General features: G+C 39.3%; 1 protein-coding gene and 1 long non-coding RNA gene across 2 annotated transcripts in view; both read left to right on the top strand.

Moving 5' to 3' along the window:
- The window catches only part of LOC134806464 (uncharacterized), a 558,863-nt gene that overhangs the window by 234,687 nt on the left and 303,848 nt on the right, over positions 1-20,328 (top strand). The window lies entirely within an intron of this gene.
- Positions 7,211-20,143, top strand: LOC134806641 (juvenile hormone esterase-like). The gene is made up of 2 exons (XM_063779968.1): positions 7,211-8,326; positions 19,943-20,143. Exons 1-2 carry the CDS (start codon positions 7,221-7,223, stop codon positions 20,130-20,132), a joined length of 1,296 nt encoding a protein of 431 aa, XP_063636038.1. The 5' UTR covers positions 7,211-7,220; the 3' UTR covers positions 20,133-20,143.

The following is a 20,328-nucleotide window of genomic DNA, read 5'->3' as shown; positions in this document are numbered from 1 at the left end:
ATAAACAATATTAAAGTGGGATATCAAAATTAGTCTTGTTAAGCAGAAAATGTCTGCAAACGTTACAATGCCTAGAATTAAAGGGAAAAGAAATGCTTGATGAAAATAGTCGCGACTTCGAGACAGGGAATGTTTATTGTTCATTACAGATTGCCATTAACCAACAAGTTATCTCCCGGGATGCTATAGGTGATGGAAATCTGTTCATGGCTCGCAGGCTATAACCAGGTACCAGGTACATTGTAACGGTCACAATGAAGATAAAAACCAGCCAAGAGCCAGCAACAAACTCATATCCAGGAAGGAAATTGGTGGCACCCGTGTCAACATCGCAGAAGAAGCATCTTCAACAAATCCAGAAATCCAGTCGACCATGACAAGCAATATCTATTTATTTATATTTATATTATTCTCAGAAATCACATGTCAATGTTTATTGAAATTTCGTTTGTTAATCCGGTATATTTATGCTATATATACTAATAATTGCCCAGCAATTATAGGCTTCACTACCAGGTAATATTTATATATTTTTTCTGTCTAACCACATATAATAGCAGTAAGAGACATTTGGAAATTAATTCAACTGTTTGCCGGTTTGTCGTATTGTCGCGCAACAAATTTTAAATTCCGACTTATTTTCCTATGAACTCCAGTAAAGAGCTATCGGGGGCTTCGGGGCCAGGACGGGAATTACTCTATGTTCCTCGGTATCCCGTATACGAGAGTTGATCCGGACAACGTATTTGGTGTGAGTAAATACTACAATTTTTCGCTCTAGTCTCGTTTGGATGCATTTTGTCTCCGGAATTTTGACATTGGAAATGTCTTTTCGTTCGCTCCAGTATACGGTCCGATTTCACGAAAAAGTGCGATCCCCTTATATCTCGGAAAGTTGTGAAGATATGATATTAAAAAATAGGCTCAAAAGACGCATAATCACGAGAGCTGTAAGGTGCAAAAATAATTATTCGAGAAAGTCAAAAACAAAAAAGTTATGGTCGAAATAGTGAAAATAAAATTCAATTTTTTCCGAATTTTTGATTTTGGTGCTCGATAATTTGGAAACGAAGAATGATATCAAAAATTTGAGAAAAACGGCTCTGGACAATTTAGTCAGCTACAATTTGAGCCTAAAACAAATACTATCGGGTTAACGGTTTGCCCTGTAGCCTAACCTTAAAATAGTCAAAAAGTCAGAACGACATTTTTCACAGGACATTTATGACTTCATGTTTCGCAGAGTTCGTTATCGGTGTTTGTTGTGAATTATCGGGATTACGACGGCAGAATAACACTTGCACTGCGTGGGCTTTCAAAATCGCTGCAGATTTTTCTTGGTCTAACTCTATCTATCCTGTTTGAGACGGGCGTAGATAACGCACTATTCGACAATCTATGCATTATTGTGGTGGTGGAAATAGAAATAGAGATAGAGATAGAGATAGAGATAGAGGAAGAGGAAGAGGAAGAGGGAGAGGGAGAGGGAGAGGGAGAGGGAGAGGGAGAGGGAGAGGGAGAGGGGAGAGGGAGAGGGAGAGGGAGAGGGAGAGGGAGAGGGAGAGGGAGAGGGAGAGGGAGAGGGAGAGGGAGAGGGAGGGAGAGGGAGGGAGAGGGAGAGGGAGAGGGAGAGGGAGAGGGAGAGGGAGAGGGAGAGGGAGAGGGGAGAGGGAGAGGGAGAGGGAGAGGGAGAGGGAGAGGGAGAGGGAGAGGGAGAGGGAGAGGAGAGGGAGAGGGAGAGGGAGAGGGAGAGGGAGAGGGAGAGGGAGAGGGAGAGGGAGAGGGAGAGGGAGAGGGAGAGGAGAGGGAGAGGGAGAGGGAGAGGGAGAGGGAGAGGGAGAGGGAGAGGGAGAGGGAGAGGGAGAGGGAGAGGGAGAGGGAGAGGGAGAGGGAGAGGGAGAGGGAGAGGGAGAGGGGAGAGGGGAGAGGGAGAGGGAGAGGGAGAGGGAGAGGGAGAGGGAGAGGGAGAGGGAGAGGGAGAGGGAGAGGGAGAGGGAGAGGGAGAGGGAGAGGGAGAGGGAGAGGGAGAGGGAGAGGGAGAGGGAGAGGGAGAGGGAGAGGGAGAGGGAGAGGGAGAGGGAGAGGGAGAGGGAGAGGGAGAGGGAGAGGGAGAGGGAGAGGGAGAGGGAGAGGGAGAGGGAGAGGGAGAGGGAGAGGAGAGGGGAGAGGGAGAGGGAGAGGGAGAGGGAGAGGGAGAGGGAGAGGGAGAGGGAGAGGGAGAGGGAAGAGGGAGAGGGAGAGGTGAGAGGGAGAGGGAGAGGGAGAGGGAGAGGGGAGGAGAGGGAGAGGGAGAGGGGAGAGGGAGAGGGGAGAGGGAGAGGGAGAGGGAGAGGGAGAGGGAGAGGGAGAGGGAGAGGGAGAGGGAGAGGGAGAGGGAGAGGGAGAGGGAGAGGGAGAGGGAGAGGGAGAGGGAGAGGGAGAGGGAGAGGAGAGGGAGAGGGAGAGGGAGAGGGAGAGGGAGAGGGAGAGGGAGAGGGAGAGGGAGAGGGAGAGGGAGAGGGAGAGGGAGAGGGAGAGGGAGAGGGAGAGGGAGAGGGAGAGGGAGAGGGAGAGGGAGAGGGAGAGGGAGAGGGAGAGGGAGAGGGAGAGGGAGAGGGAGAGGGAGAGGGAGAGGGAGAGGGAGAGGGAGAGGGAGAGGGAGAGGGAGAGGGAGAGGGAGAGGGAGAGGGAGAGGGAGAGGGAGAGGGAGAGGGAGAGGGAGAGGGAGAGGGAGAGGGAGAGGGAGAGGGAGAGGGAGAGGGAGAGGGAGACCCGATTCGTCATGATGATCACATGGTAGAGCATTACCCAAGATCTCTCAAGGTCATCTCTCGTCGCGTCAAACTGCTGTCAAGACAATTTCATATCTGGCAGCAAATAGGCCGCTGCCGATCAAGACGCGAGTGACGATAACGGCGATGTGGCTACCACTTCTCGAGTTGACTACGGATTTGCCGTGTAATAATTTTCTTGTACTTTGAACATTAATATATCCTGCTTATTAATCGAAAAATGAAATATGTACCTATACTTATGCGCCACGGCGACAATTATTCAAACTTCGATACGCGTGTGGAAATTTTGCAATTTGTTTGTTCACATGCGTTATGTCCAGGATACTTGTGTTAGTCTAAGAATAAAATAATTATCATTCAACGTTGTAGTTTTATTTTGTAACTTTTTCCTTATCCAGACTTTCTCGTCGCTCAGCGACAATATTTTTTCGAATTCCGTAGATTCATTTCCAATGTGCTCGATAGTCGTGTGAGGAACGAAATCTGTGAATTTTTTTCTTAGTGCATATTCTTATTCTTCTGGTACCAAATCACTTACATCTTTATTTAATTACACAAACGGGTCTACCGCTATATAATTTCATTGTTTTTACCTTTAATTCCGACGTTTCAGCTGAGTCTTTCCGTGAGCTACAGCTGGTGCAACTCAGCTGAAACGTCGGAATTAAAGGTAAAAACAATGAAATTATATCGCGGTAGACCCGTTTGTGTAATTAAATATGTGTACAAAACGCGAGAGTTTAAAGTGTTACACTTACATCTTTTCCTTTATGGTACCGTAAATTCTTATCAATACATATTTTCCTTTAAACGTAACAACAAAATATAGTCAGACCGTGAAAAGTCTGCAGCGATTTTGATAGCCCACGCAGTGCAAGTGTCATTTTAAACGTCAAACTTCTATAAAATTATGACGTATAAATAACACTTACACTGCGTGGGCTATCAAATCCGCTGCAGACTTTTCTTGGTGCGACTCTAGGTATTATTTTGGTATGCAAGTATATGAATAAACATAAAGCTATCGTGATTTCACGTATCTACTATTGATTGTTTTTTTTTCTAGTTTTATTTAATGGGTAATACTAAGTAACCCCGTGTAATCCTAAGTTTACTCAATATTACCCGTAACACGTAAAGCATTACCCGTAACATGGGTACCTATGGAGTGGAAGTGGGAGTTGGAAGGGGTAGACCTCGGCGGACTTTCTCTGATCAGATCGGGGTAATCCTGAAGAAAGGCCAGGTCAAGAGCACCCTAAACCGACGAGCGTGTATGAGGAATGTTATGAAAGTGAAGGAAGCGAAAGAGGTATGTCAGGATCCTAGCAAGTGGAAATCCGTGGTCTCTGCCTACCCCTCCGGAAAATAGGCGTGATTATATGTATGTATTGGTACCTATACCTAGTATTACCCAAGCCTTTTGGGTAAAGTCCGAAAATTAAATCAACTTTTACACCATTATCCAGCCAGTGTTGGATAGACCTAGATGTGTACGGGTAAACCCCGAATACAGATTAATGTTGTTTAAATTTTCGGACCTTAGCCAAACGGCTTGGGTAATACTAGTTATACCCGGGTAAATTTAAGTTTAATCAACCTTCTAACATTACATAAAGAAATGCAATAGGTGATGGAATATTATTCATATTATTAATTATGTTAAACAGTTGTGAGTTGTGATCTGTATTATTTCATGACCAATAAATTAGGTACATCTTTGTCTATGTCAACCAACGTCCCTAAAAATTCTATAAAAATAGTGCGCAACTGTTATCTAAATTAGCGAAACCATTTTAGACATAGAATACTTTGCTTGTATAGGCAATAGCCTGTCGGTGTTCATAATACCTATATTTATAAGAAACCAATTCATATTCTTATTTCAGAAATCCAACACCGAAACCTTCTAAGTTGATGCCTCTCCAATGCCCACGCGTATCCCAGGACCAACTGCCATATTTGGAGATAAACATTGAACTACGCCTAGGCACCTAAATTATAATAATAACTTCCCAAAACCCATCTTAAACTGTAATAATCTACAACATTTTAAGAAAATTTAGCATGACTTTTTTATAAAAAAAAGCCTACTACTCCATTCAAGAGTACCTCTGTGACAAATCTTAACATTATCGCCGTAATTAATATTAGATATGAGACCGCTTCTGTTAAATTATAAATTTGTAAATAATATTGTAATTTGCATTTGCATGACTTAGTGGAGCAGTAGTAGAGTAGTAATAAGTTTGACTGTTTGTACGCCTTTTGGCAAGACCATGGTGATTCTATATTAAATCATGTTCCATCATTGTATATACCCATGTTCTACAGACAATAAACGAATTATGAATTATGTTCAAGACCGATGCACGAGCGGATGAGCTTTTTAGTCCTTCTGTATAAGCACATTGGACATTACCAAAGGTGGATGAGCAAGGGCTGAACAATGAGACAGGGAATTAGCAACATCAAAATATATAAATAAAAACAATGTTTTACTTCATTTTATTTGAAAGTAATGAAATCCTAAAAGAGTTTGAATTGCAAATGGCTGGTAGTTTTATAGGTACTTAGTATTGTTTTTATTAATATTCGAATAAATAAGTCAATTCGAAATAAGTAGTAAATTATTTATTAATATTCGAATGACGCAAGCAGTTGAAACCACGATATAGAACTTGTTATAGCTTCTGAAAATCGAACATAAAAATGAGAGCTAGTTTCGTTGCTTCTAGTTAGATTGTTATAATATCCTAGGTTATTAACCAATCCAGCCATCATGCAGATGTTCATTATGGGAAGTTGGAATAAAAGTTAGTAAGTAAAAACTAATAAAGTAATGCCTGAAACATGTAAAAGGTAATGCAGGCAGACCAAAAAGGAGATGGCGGGACGACTTGGACGCATTTAGTCCAGATTGGCGGGACCGTACAAACGATAGGGTTGAGTGGAGGAAAGGAGGGGAGCCCTTTGCCCAGCAGTGGGACACTAAACTAGGCTAACAAAAAAAAGTAAAAAGTGCTAACACAAGGAAATACAAACCGTAAAATATCAAACAAAATTAAAGCAAATCAATTTCGAAATCATCATTTAAAAGTAAATTTTACCAGCCAACATAAGGAGACTACTCAAATTTGCATTTGATTACTTTGCCCCACATGTGGCAAAAATGCAACTTTCTCATCAGTTTTTGAACAATCAAGAGAGCCTTAACCAACTGGTGTCTTGAAATTAAATTTTTGAATGTTACTGATAATCCACATATTTTTTTATCGTTGCCGTGATGTGCGTGATCCATGCATTCACATATGTAAGTACTAGCTAGAACTCAACAGTCACGATGATGATAAGAACCGGCCAAAAGCTAAAGCCGAACTCATTGCACTAAGGAATCTAACAGTGACATCACCCGTGCCAACGCCGCAACAGAATTTAATATTTATTAATACTAAATTCTCTTTGGCAATAGTAAAGCAGATGCAGTTGACCATGACAAACAATATTATCTATTTATACTTTATTTTTCGAATTCACAAGCTCATTATGGTCTCTGAGATTTCGTGTTTTAGTCCGGTATTTATGTGCTATCTACTAATAAATGCACAGCAGTCATCTCAGACTTCGGTACCAGGTAAAATATTGTTTTACCTCACCAGCTCGTAAAGGCTTTTATTCTTCAAAAACTGACGAGAAAGCAGCATTATAATTAGCTAAATAATAATCCTCATATTTACTGGTGGAATTGACTCTTCAGTGATGATTTTCAGTGATAAATATTATATAGCGTTCATTTGGTTTGTAATTATTTACTTATTCGACTGAATACATTATTGAATTATTTGATTTAAGCCATATCTTAAAGCGTGTCCACGCTGTAAGTAAACTTTGTTTATTTTGAAGAAAATCCAATGGATCCCGAGTTAACCAGACCAATTGTGCATACTCCAGTAGGCAGCTATCGGGGGCTTTGGGCCCAGGACGGGAATTACTCTATGTTTCTGGGTATTCCGTATGCGAGAGTTGATCCGGACAATGTTTTTGGTGTGAGTTTAGAAATTTATCAATTTATGAATAGTCAGAATCGGAGTTTATTTCGGCGTTTCGTTTTCGCTATTTTCTTCTTGATGCATTTATTTCTTTTTTCTTTATTGTTACTTAATTTCCTATAATACAAATGTCTAATTTTAGTTACATCGGTTTCCTGGTTTTGCAACCTCTGAAAATAAATTAATACATAATATTATTATAAAGAATGATTACCAAACTGACATATTAAAATTTCAGCCTCCTATTCCACACAAATTTGAAGGAATATTTGATGCAGTCGACGATACGTCAAGGTGTCCTCAAAGTGAAGATTTTATAATTACTGGGACACTGAACTGTCTTCACGTCAACATATACGTACCGAACAGCGCTACTATCGATAATCCCTTGCCTGTTATGATCTACATATTTGGGGGGAAATTCGAATACGGATATGCAGGCAGATACTTATATGGACCACGCTTCTTAGTTAGGCATGACATCATTCTCATTACGTTCAACTATCGCCTTGGCCCATACGGATTTTTTTGTCTAAATACTTTTAAAGTACCAGGAAATCAGGGTTTGAAAGATCAAATACAAGCACTTCGGTGGATTAAAGATAATATTCGATATTTCGGAGGAGAAGACTCCAAAATCACTGTAGCGGGACACAGTTCTGGTTCAATGTTGTTGGATTATCATCAGTACTTTCTACAGGAACAGCTTTATAATAGAGTGATTTTGCAAAGTGGCGTTGCATTATCTCATGATCTTTATGAAGATTCTGATCCTGATCGAGATGCTTCTATAAAATTAGCAAAACAATTGAATTATTCAACACATGATATTGATGATGCCTTATCGTTTCTAAACAAAGTGGAGCCACATGAACTTATTGCTGCAACAAGGGATTCTAGTTTGATTGTTAGACCATGTGTTGAAAAGCAATTCGCGAATGCTAATAACTATATAACAAAATACCCAGCTGATTTGAACACAGTTTCTCGTAGAGATGTCGATGTCTTGATTGGTATTACTAACGACGAAAGCTATCCGTACGTAATTATGGACATAGAAAATGGTAATATTGAATGTGAAGACTTCGTGTCTTTGATTTTAGAAACTCATTTTGATTTTAAAAATGAAAGTAAAGTTTCAAACGCAATGAATAACATTGTCCGGTTATTTTATTATGGTGATGATGTTCAGTGTGCAGAAAACAAGAGACCGGAAATTAATGTCCATGCTGATTTTGTATTTCACAGTCCGATACTACGAACTGTTAGAAAATATTTGGAGAGTGGCGTGGACAATACCTACTTCTATATGTTTTCATTTGCTGGTGAAAGGAATTATTTCAAGGATCGCCTGAATGTACCATTTACAATAGATGGCGCTTTTCACGCAGATGAGCTGGGATATTTATTTGACATATCTTACATGAAAGAGCGTTTCCGTGATGAAGATATGCTAATTGTAGACAGGATGACCGAACTTTGGACTAATTTTGTAAAATATGGGTACGTGTATTGATTTTTTTTAAGTAATGAAAACATCTCAAGCCTATTTTTCTAGGGTATGATTCTTTAAATATTTGTTTAGAAAGCAAATAAGGTTTACTTTAGTGTACTTATAGCATATGGCATACTTAGCAGTCAGCGTTGGGTAGACCTAGGTGTGTAGATACGGGTAAACGCCGAACACATATTATATTTTATTTCATATTCGGACTTTACCCAAAAAGCTTGAGTAATTGGTATCGTCTTGGGTCATCCCATTCGTTTTTCGCCAAGTTCTTAAATTAGTCCTATTCTGCTTTCATCACCCATTCTACATTCGTCACTATCGTCGGTGGTCTTTCTCATCTTTGGTCATATTTGTTGTTTGCCGTTTTCTTATTCCGGTTCATTACGGTATTCGTCATTATCTTCTTAGGCCATGTTCGATCTTAGTCTATCTCGTTTTCAGTCTCATTCATTATTCGTCAATTTTTTTTCGCCACGTTCGTTGTCGGTCTCGTTCGGTTATTGACAAGTTCTTAATTAGTCTTATTCTGTATTCTATCATATTCTTCATTCGTCACTTTCGCTGGTAGTCTTTGTCATCTTTGGCCATATTTGTTGATTGTTGAGTACATTTCTACAAAAAAAATCCTAATCATATAATAAATTTGCCACATTATAAATTTAAGAAAATTGACAAACATAAATTAATAGAACAATCGTACTATAAAGTGTCAGATTAATTGGTTGAAAAGGATGTATGGGATAATTGTATTAGTATCAAGTATGTATGTAATAGTTTTAAGGAAAAAATGTGCAATAATTGACGGACATAAGTGTATCCTGTATCTACATGGCAAAATAAATTGAAATTGAAATTGAAATCGAAATCGAAATCGAAATAGAAATCGAAATCGAAATCGAAGTCGAAATCGAAATCGCAATTGTATTTTTAATTATTCTTATTTTTATTAAAAAATTACACATGTGCATGCACTTTAGTGCTTTAAAAAGGTACACCAAAATTAAACCCCTCTACTTTTCATTTCGATTATAGGGAAATACAAATAGGGGAAGATGTGGTAAAATCGAGACTTAAGGGAAATGTTAAATAACATCTTTATTTTGTAGGGTTTTATCCCATGCCTAGTCTAAAGACGGGTGTACGGTATACGGGAAAAAATCGCGTATAGGATTCGGTAGAGTACAGCGTATACCAAATCCTATACGCGATTTTCCCCTTAGTAATACCAATGAAATGCTCCAAGTTCTTCAGGTTCCCAACCAGTACAGCCTTCATGGGCCAATTTTTTACAGTTTTACTTTAGACATTTTTACTTTAGTTGCAAACTTACCAAGAAGGTTGACAGCAGTTACCAAATCTTTTATCAGTCTGAACCTATCTATCTAAGTAGCCATACTGCCTTGCCCTGGTCTATGACCAGGCACGGCACGATGGAGTAAGCTCCGTGTCTCCGTTTTGGACTAATCTCCCCTACATGTGTATTGTTTAGGGTACTTTCAATTACTATTTTAAGTAAAAGATCATTGTTTATGGAAACAAAACAAAAAAACAAGACGAAGAGTGAATGGGACGAATATCGAATGGGACCAATATCGAACGGGACCAATATTGAACGGGACAAATAAAGAATCTGTCCAAATTTCAAAAGAGCCTAAACTAGAAAAATACGAAATTACAATATAATCAAAGACGATAGGACGAATAACGAATGAGACAAAAAAATAAATTGACTAACATCTAATATGCCCAAAGAAGATGATGACGAATACCGGAATAAGCCGACATAAGAAAAAGGCAAACAACCAAATATAACCAAATATGAAAAAGACCACAGATGAACTTGACGAATTTAGAATGCGTGGCGAAAGCAGAATAGGACTAATTAAAGAACTTGACAAAAAACTAATGGGACGACCCAAGACGATACCGGGTAATACTAAGTAACCCCGTGTAAACCTAAGTTTACTCAATATTCTCGCATTACCCGTAATAAGGGTATACTTAATTTAAGTAAACTTAAGTTTACCTGGGTATACCTACTATTACCCAAGTCTTTTGGGTAAACTCCGAAAATTAAATCAAGTTTACACCATTACCCAGCCAGTGTAGGATAGATCTAGATGTGTGCGGGTAAACCCCGAACACAGATTAATATTGTTAATTTTCGGACCTTACCCAAAAGGCTTGGGTAAAGGATGACTCACGCTAGACCGGGCCGTGCCCGGACCGGGGCGGGCCGGAGCGAGCCGACACAGGGGCTGTCAGGAGCGCCACCGTGACCGGGCCGTTCCGGGACCGGGGCGTCAGGGCCACCCGACACTAGTTTATTACATTAACAATAGTGCTGTCCGAGCAATGTCCGAGCCTCTAGTGTTTGTAGAAACTCGAGTCCTTTGAGTCTGAATTTCAAGAACAGCTCGTTTTCACAAGACTGCGCTTAAAAAACTTCTCCCGAGTCGAGTCCATTGTAGTCTTTTTTAAGAGCAACTCAAAAGAACTCGAGCCTCCAAATAAAGACTCCGTGAACAATTTTATAGGTTTTTCCTGTATAACAGTAAAGAAATTAAGGGTTTGTGTATGATTTATGTATGTATCTAATCTAGAAGTTATACATGAAGACAATGCATTTCGAAATTTTTAGTAAAAAAAACGAGAGTCCTCTGAAAAGTACTCAAGTCTCTACGAGAGACTTGGGTCTCTCTCTAGTTGAAAAGAACTCGAGTTTTAACTTAATTATAAGAGTCTGAAAAACTGAGTAGTCTTCAAGCAGAGGACTGAAAGGACTCGAGTCCTACCCAACACTATCCGAGCCGACCGGGACGTCCGGGCTGACTGTTCATGACAAATGTCATAATAACTGTCAATCAGATTGAAAAAAATGGTTCGATCGGAAGTAAGCGGATATGGAAGGAAATAATAAAATCAAAATATTGGCCCTGGCTGCCTTAATGACTAATGAAGAGGCTACTGCATACTCTAGGTAATGGGGCGTACATCCACTTTGGTCGACACGTTCGGAAAAATGAGAATACACAACATGATGTAAAGAGCTTTATTTACATACGACCCAAGACTTTTTCGAAGCCGTTCACGACAGAATTAAACAACGTTTGGTAAAACGAAAACAAGATTTCAGAAACCAATATCCAGCAGTCACCGTCTGGTTCTCTGCTTAAGGTAAGATAGGCATGTACTTACCTACAAATAAATATGTATAATCATGTGCCGAAGCATATTAAGCTATTAAGAGGAAAGGGAATGACCGGTTCTCCATACAAACATATTTCCCGTTTTCCTCACTGGATATTGATATTATTATGTCCGTCTGTCTGTCTGTCCATATGTCACAGCTATTTTACTCAAAAAGTATAAGATAACGAATTTGGAAAGTAAGTTTGTAAGCCACTACTTAGTTTAGAAGTTCAAATGTATAATAATTTAATATTTTTTTAGGCACTCCGTACCAGTGACTATATTCTCTTTGCTCCTTACATGTAACTAAAAGTGCGGGGGCGCCCAGGACGCAAGTAACACTCCAGCGCTTTCAACGCCCTCATACAAAAAAGCCGTGCAGATGAAGATAACAATATAATACTTTAAATATGTAAATTCCAGATTTCCTGTGACTTATAAGTATGTATGCAGCCGTTTCCATTTCACTACACCTTATAAAACAAAGTCCCCCGCCGCGTCTGTCTGCTTGTGTGTATGTATGAAGGTTTCGGTGTATAATTTTTTAAGGTTTTGTGTAACCCTCGCTAGTTTATATTTATTCGTAAGCTTGCATTGCAATGGCACTTTAGGCTTAGCCTGTAATTACTAAGATTCTAATACTTAGATCTAATAAATAATATGTTGTGGACTCTTTTCTTAATGCCTTTTTACTTATATACATTTTACGACTTTTAAATATTTGACGCTGTCATGTTTTTCGAATAGTATCATAAACATGTCAAGAGAGAAAAAATAGTGATATTAAATTTGTAGAAAGATACTAAATGTATTTGAATTTATACGCCAGAACACGTTGAATGCAGGTATATGTATCGTGTTACCCCGCGTGTCAAGGTATTGGTTAATTGGTATGATATGGTATAGCGCCGTTTGTATCAGCATAGGAACCAGATCGACAGAGCTACTTCTGCTGCTGCTTTCGCCTTTGTAATACCTACATATTAGTATACATTGATCCTGTTTTCTCCCACAGGGTATTTGTCTGTCTGTATTTTAGGATTTCATTAGCTAGGTATCCAAAACAGTCAAACGAACGCAAATTATTTCCATGTTTTTAAGGGTGAAACCCTGATCGTGTGAAGAGATTTTATTTTCTTTGACAAATACAGCATTTGCATTAACTATAGATAGATGGGGTGTTCCATGAAACGTCGCTTTCGAAATGCTTAAATTTTGTCTTGTGTCTTGTATGGCAACTTCCTGAATCAACTGCGTAAAACTCGAGAAAATACTGCCAATAGGCTAGGCTAGAAGATAAGTTTTTTGTAAAGGATCAAATATCTATATTGGACCCATGAACCCATGACATTGAAGCAAAACACGATTAATTGGAGCAGTTTTGTTTGCATGTATTGCATTTATAAAAGAGCAGCTTTTGAGTAGGAGGATCATGTTTTTAAAATAGGTATTAGTAAGTATAGGTATATAGGTACGTAGGTTTGTCTGTATGTAAGTATAATTTTTGGTTCTAGAAATAATAGTAGTATAACCTTAATAGTGATGTCTTTCACGTATGCAAGTAGTACGTACCTACTTGCATACTACGTGAGAAATAAGAAGAGGAGTAAAATAAATTTAATATTACTATAAATACACAGTATGTCCAAAGAAAGAGCGCTATGATATAAGCAAAAGTTATTTTTTAGGGTTCCATACCTCAAAAGGAAAACACGGAACCTTTAAAGGATCCGTCCGTCTGTCTGTCCGTCTGCCCGTCCGTCCGTCCGTCCGTCTGTCCGTCTATCCGTCAGCCCGTCCGTCCGTCCGTCCGTCCGTCCGTCCGTCCGCCCGTCCGTCCGTCCGTCCGTCCGTCGGGCCGTCTGTCTGTCGAGACCCTTTATCTCGGGAACGAGTGGAGGATCGAGTTGAAATTTAAACGTTTTATATACTTAGGTCTACGATCCTTTGAAAATAAATCAAATTGTAATATTATGTATGTATGTACCTACAGCATTTCCAAAAAACAGCGCTATGTAAAGTAGTATTTTTTTTTTAAATACTTAAAATAGGTATTGTGATACAATTAATGGTATTATAAACAATTTTTTTTTCATGTATGTACCATGGACATTCCTCGATGGCACCAAGTTGCAACCGGAATGCGATGATCAGATGATCAGTTGATCACTCAGCAAATCATGACTATAGCAGCCACATCTAAGGAGATTATGAATACCTATTCAATAATAGTTTATTTTTTGCTGTTTGATATGTAAAAATAATGCACGTCAATAAGATGGCAAAATGTTGTTAAGACTGTGTCGACCGTCCAATTGCACTCTCATTGGGGAAATTAGGTTTTCTAATAAATACAAGGCAAATACACCAAACTTATAACACCTCCAGAGTCCGCAGCAGCAACCAGGACCCCTAGACTGCCTAGGGATCAGGCTATGGAATTCGTGTCATACTCCACAGAAGAACCACCTTATAGACCGCGGGCCAGGAGCAAATATCGTCAGTCATCGCCTCCCGCTTGATACTTTGTGATAGTTTAGATGCTATGCTATGCTATCATGAATTACTAGTAAGACCATTGGGAACTTTGTACCCAGTAGACTTACCAGTAAAACAAAACTCCCAATAGTCCTTGATAGACATTTTTAGGTAGCGTGATGAATGCTGTTCATGCCATACCTTTATGTTCATAAAAGTTCGAACATAAAAAGTGGCTGCATTTGGAGTGTTCCAGGGTGACGACAGGAAACACGGAATACTATAATAAGGGAATATTATAACTGGCAGGAAGCCAATGTTTTTTTATTAACAGGTTGATGAGTATGTACTTTCGAATGGCATGAGTCCCCTCTCGCTACATCATCATCATTTGACGACCAGTCTGGCCTTAGTGACCCTGCCGAAGCCTTAGTGAAGCCGATGCTCCCGGGTTCGAATCCCGGTAAGGGGATTTATTTGTGTGATGAACACAGATATTTGTTCCTGAGTCATGGCTGTTTTCTATGTATGTATCAGCCGCGAAATCTTACTATCAGTAAGACTTTTGGTAAGGAAATTCCCAGGACTGAACTACTGGGAATTTTCTGGAACTGGTGGGAATGGCCGTACCTAGCAGAATTGTAATTTAATATTGTTAGGTACACATGCAGTATGCCCTGGTTTGATACTTCAATACAGTCAGGGCTATAACCGCGAACCACTTCATTAGTTAATCTATTTGCCTCTCTATCACTCTTATATATATTTGTGCGAAAGAGAGGCTCATAGATGATTTTTTTATTTGGGATATTTAGCGGTCCCACTGACGCGTTCCACGTCTTAGGATGGTATTCCATCTATATTCAATTTCTTTGCCCAATGTGTATTGAGGCTCATATTAAGCTTAATGAGAGAGTGAGACGCAATGACATTGGACAAAGAAATTGGACAGGATGGTGGAATACCACCCATAGTCATTAAAATACTTAAGAAGAATAAAATATACGAAGAGTTTTATTGTATTATTTCAGTAGTTAGTGCCTTTGGGTAATTTTAGGCAGGAAATAGGGAATATTACGCAAAATTCTGCGTAGGGGGCGTTACTAGCACTAACCCCAGGACCTACTGCGAAACACGAAAATAATAATTTCGATTTCTGCCTCTCTATCACTCGATATCTGCCTCTCTGCATATCGACGGAGAGGCAGATAACGAACATTCGATTATCGCGTTTCGCGGCAGGCCGTTAGTAAACAAATCACCTTGATGCATCAATGTCATAGTGAAAAGTTGACAAAAACCTGTTTAGCCCGCTCCACACTCGTGTGGGAACCGCGGCGCAAAGCCATAAGTTACTCTATGGTTTACAATACATGCTAGTGCTGCATTCTGGCAACACTTAAACTAACCACCACAACTAAACACAAAGCCTAAACATAGCCTATACATACAATAACCAAGTTCTGGCTCCAATTTCACCACGGTGACAGGCGCGACAATTGTAAAATCACTGTTGCTGACGTCACAGGCATCCATGGGCTACGGTTACCACTTACCATCGGCCGGGCCGTATTCCTGTTTGCCACCATCATTGTATTATTTAAAAAAAACTTTATTATATCGGAATAAAACAGATATTTCTTTTGCGTAGTTTCTGACAATTGTCAAGATTTAGAAGAATTGTAGGTAATTCTTGACAGGTAATGAGTTATATGTCGGAAATTCGTGTTTGTAGTGTTTCTTGTGACAATTGTCATAAACTTAGCAAGAGAAATATCTGTTTTTTTCCGATATAATAAAGTTTTTTTTAATAAAACAATGATGGTGGCAAACAGGAATACGGCCCGCCCGATGGTAAGCGGTAACCGTAGCCCATGGATGCCTGTGACGTCAGCAACAGTGATGTTTTACAATTGTCGCACCTGTCACCGTGGTGAAATTGGAGCCGGTCTCAACTGAAATATGATATATGTTTGTACTCTGTGCAGGCAGATTTATAGAAGATCAGTTGAACTCTAAATGAATGAATAAAAATGGTTTTTATAGTTTGTCAAAGGGCTGTCTCATTTCAAACATAGAGAGAATCATACTATCTTTGTCTTACACTAGTACTAGCACCCAAAAGAAAAGGATGAGTATAGTTTTTTTTGTTCTTATTTACTGACAAATTTGGTTTGACTAACTATAGATACGTTATTGACATATGTATATATTTCTATGAACTTCGTACGAAATAAAAAGTATCTAAGTAATAAGTGGGAATGTGAGAAAAAACTAGTATCTTAATATTCATTATACACCTACATGCTCATTATTGTATCATTTTTACAAGCAGTAACATCAATAGGTGTCTCATTTAATATAATCCGACTAAATTACATTTCAGCAACACCTCCATATTTCACAAAATAAATCAAGACATTATCCAACCTATATAATCTTGACGTATATTATATCAAAAACGCCTGTACCTAATATAAACCGACAAAGTAACGAATTAGCTATACCATCATATTTAACAAACAAATTTATGACGTTTTGCAACCTTCTTATTTTGGCAAATATATTCCAACACAGCCGGGCATGTATATTGTGATGGGTCGTATTCCATCTGTCCAATCTTGGTCCAATGTGTATTTGCGTCTAACATTTTGCTTAATGAGAGAGTGAGACGCAATGCGTATTGGACAAAGATCTTAAACAAGTAGAATACCACCCGAAGAGAAAAATTGAGTCTCCGTGCTGTCAGGAGCCTCCGTGACGTCAGGGCTATGACGCCAAGTACCTAATATAAACCGACCAAGTAACGAATTAGCTATACCATCATATTTAACAAACAAATTTATGACGTTTTGCAACCTTCTTATTTTGGCAAATATATTCCGACACAGCCGGGCATGTATATTGTGAAGGGTGGTATTCCATCTGTCCAATCTCGGTCCAATGTGTATTTGCGGCTCACATTTTGCTTAATGAGAGAGTGAGACGCAATGCATATTGGAGAAAAATCTTAAACAAGTAGAATACCACCCGAAGAGAAAAATTGAGTCTCCGGGTTGTCACGGGCCTCCGGGACGTCAGGGCTATGACCGGGCCGGGCCCGCACCGTGCCACGTCCGGGCCCCGGTGATCACGTGATGCTCTCCATAGAAAACGAAGCTCCGGAAGCTCCGGCCCGGCCACGGCCCGGTCTAGCGTGAGTCATCCTTAATACTAGTTATACCCGGGTAAACTTAAGTTTTATCAACCTTCTAACTTTACCCGTAACATATTGATGATTTTAAAGAAATGCAATAGGTAATGGAATATTATTCATATTATTAATATGTTAAACAGTTGGGAGTTGTGATCTGTAATATTTCATGACCGATAAAATTAGGTACGTTTTTGTCTATGTCAACCAACGTTCCTTAAAATTCTAAAAAAATAGTGCGCAACTATTATCTAAATTAGCGAAAAGGGTTCCGTCTATTTGGCATAACTTCCGTGACCCGAAACGCATCTGGCATAACCTATTTGGCAGAAATATTTTTCGACGAATGTTAAATTTGCAGAAAGCTTCAGTTTGTATAATATGCAATAGCCCGAATGTTTCCAAGTCCGAATCTTAAATAGACTACTACTATCATGGCCGAATTTTGATACGAATAATTTTATTTTGCATTTGTTTAAATGTCCGAAATGTGATTTTCATAATCTGTTTAGCATAATAGGATTTAGGCGAATATTTACATCGAAGAAAACGTATTTAGATTCTTTCTATTTGGTATAACTTGTATGACCTAAAACCCATCTGTCATAAGCTACATTTGGCAGAATGTTTTTCGACGAATGTTAAAATTAAAGAAAGCGTCAGATTGTATAAAATCCAAGTCTAATTTATATTTAACAATGCATAAAACACCTAAATATGTAGCTGACTGACTCATTAACGCAGAGCCGTAACTAAAAGCTCTGCCTACGGTTATAATTCGTAAAAAAAAAATATATTTTTGTATTGTATTGTAACTTTGGGTGGGAACATATTATTGGCATTTTGGATGTATACATATTTTTAGCTCACAAAACAAACGAAAACAAACTGTTGCCAGATAAGTGGGTTAGGTTAGGTTAGAACTGCGACCCCACGAAAACGAACTGTTGCCTGAAAAGTGGGTTAGGTTAGGTTACAACGGCGACCCCACGAAAACAAACTGTTGCCTGAAAAGTGGGTTAGGTTAGGTTAGAACTGGAACCCCACGAAAACAAACTGTTGCCTGAAAAGTGGGTTAGGTTAGGTTAGAACTGCGACCCCACGAAAACAAACTGTTGCCTGAAAAGTGGGTTAGGTTAGGTTAGAACTACGACCCCACGAAAACAAACTGTTGCCAGAAAAGTGGGTTAGGTTAGGTGAGAACTGCGACCCCACGAAAACAAACTGTTGCCAGAAAAGTGGGTTAGGCTAGGTTAGAACTGCGACCCCACGAAAACAAACTGTTGCCTGAAAAGTGGGTTAGGTTAGGTTAGAACTGCGACCCCACGAAAACAAACTGTTGCCTGAAAAGTGGGTTAGGTTAGGTTAGAACTGCGACCCCACGAAAACAAACTGTTGCCTGAAAAGTGGGTTAGGTTAGGTTAGAACTGCGACCCCACGAAAACAAACTGTTGCCTGAAAAGTGGGTTAGGTTAGGTTAGAACTGCGACCCCACGAAAACAAACTGTTGCCAGAAAAGTGGGTTAGGTTAGGTTAAAACTGCGTCCCCCAAGAAATCGAACTGTTGTCTGAAAAGTGGGTTAGGTTAGAATAGAACTGCGACCCCCAAGAAAACGAACTGTTGCCAGAAAAGTGGGTTAGGTTAGGTTAGAACTGCGACCCCACGAAAACAAACTGTTGCCTGAAAAGTGGGTTAGGTTAGGTTAGAACTGCGACCCCACGAAAACAAACTGTTGCCTGAAAAGTGGGTTAGGTTAGGTTAGAACTGCGACCCCACGAAAACAAACTGTTGCCAGAAAAGTGGGTTAGGTTAGGTTAAAACTGCGTCCCCCAAGAAATCGAACTGTTGTCTGAAAAGTGGGTTAGGTTAGAATAGAACTGCGACCCCCAAGAAAACGAACTGTTGCCAGAAAAGTGGGTTAGGTTAGGTTAGAACTGCGACCCCACGAAAACAAACTGTTGCCTGAAAAGTGGGTTAGGTTAGGTTAGAACTGGAACCCCACGAAAACGAACTGTTGCCTGAAAAGTGGGTTAGGTTAGGTTAGAACTGCGACCCCACGAAAACAAACTGTTGCCTGAAAAGTGGGTTAGGTTAGGTTAGAACTGGAACCCCACGAAAACAAACTGTTGCCTGAAAAGTGGGTTAGGTTAGGTTAGAACTGCGACCCCACGAAAACAAACTGTTGCCAGAAAAGTGGGTTAGGTTAGGTTAGAACTGCGACCCCACGAAAACAAACTGTTGCCAGAAATGAAATTATGAGAAAATAATAGATGCGAATTGGGAAAAATTTGGCGAATTAATTTCCGCCAAAAAATATTCGGCCTACAACATATATGATTCTTGCAAGTATGCAAAACATTTCTATGCCATAAGATTTTATGCTTGTAGTACTTTATGCTTAATGGCGAATTATGCAAAAACAAATTATTACAAATAAAATTATGCGAAATGAAACAGATACCAGGTCTCGATTCGGACATTAAATTTATGCCAAAAGATACTTCGATCAATAAAAATTATGCGTAGAGTATGTATGCGCAACAATCCAGTACCAAGTGAGTTTATGCTAACAGTATATTATGCTTAAAGGTATTATGCACAATAGAATTATTACAAAAAAAATTATGCCAAAGATAGGGGAACCTAGCGAAAATGGGTAGACATAGAATACTTTGCTTGTATAGTCATTAGCCTGTCCGTGTTCATAATATATTTATGAACAATCAATTCATATGCTTATTTCAGAAATCCAACACCGAAACCATCTAAGTTGATCCCTCTTCAATGGCCACGCGTAACCAAGGACAAACTGCCATATTTGGAGATAAACACTGAACTACGCCTAGGTTCAAGACCGATGCACGAGCGGATGAGCTTTTTAGACCTTCTGTATAAGCACATTGGACATTACCAAAGGTGGATGAGCAAGGACTGAACAATGAAACAGGGAATTAATTAGCAACAAGAAAATATATAAATTAAAACAATGTTTTACTTCGTTTTATTTGAAATGCAAATGGCTGGTAGTGTTGTAGGTACCTAGTAAATTATTTATTAATATTCGAATGACGCAAGCACTTGAAACCACGATATAGAACTTGTTATAGCTAACTTCTGAAAACCGAACATAA

Source organism: Cydia splendana, chromosome 3, assembly GCF_910591565.1.
Source record: "Cydia splendana chromosome 3, ilCydSple1.2, whole genome shotgun sequence".
Taxonomy (NCBI): Eukaryota; Metazoa; Arthropoda; class Insecta; order Lepidoptera; family Tortricidae; genus Cydia; species Cydia splendana.
Note: the sequence above shows the minus strand (reverse complement) of the source record. Positions and strands in the feature narration are given on the sequence as shown.

Coding starts and splice junctions, on each gene's coding strand:
- LOC134806641 (XM_063779968.1), top strand. CDS start 7,221: ATGATCTACATATTTGGGGGGAAATTCGAATACGGATATGCAGGCAGA. Junction 8,327..19,942: donor ACTAATTTTGTAAAATATGG/GTACGTGTATTG, acceptor TGCTTATTTCAG/AAATCCAACACCGAAACCAT.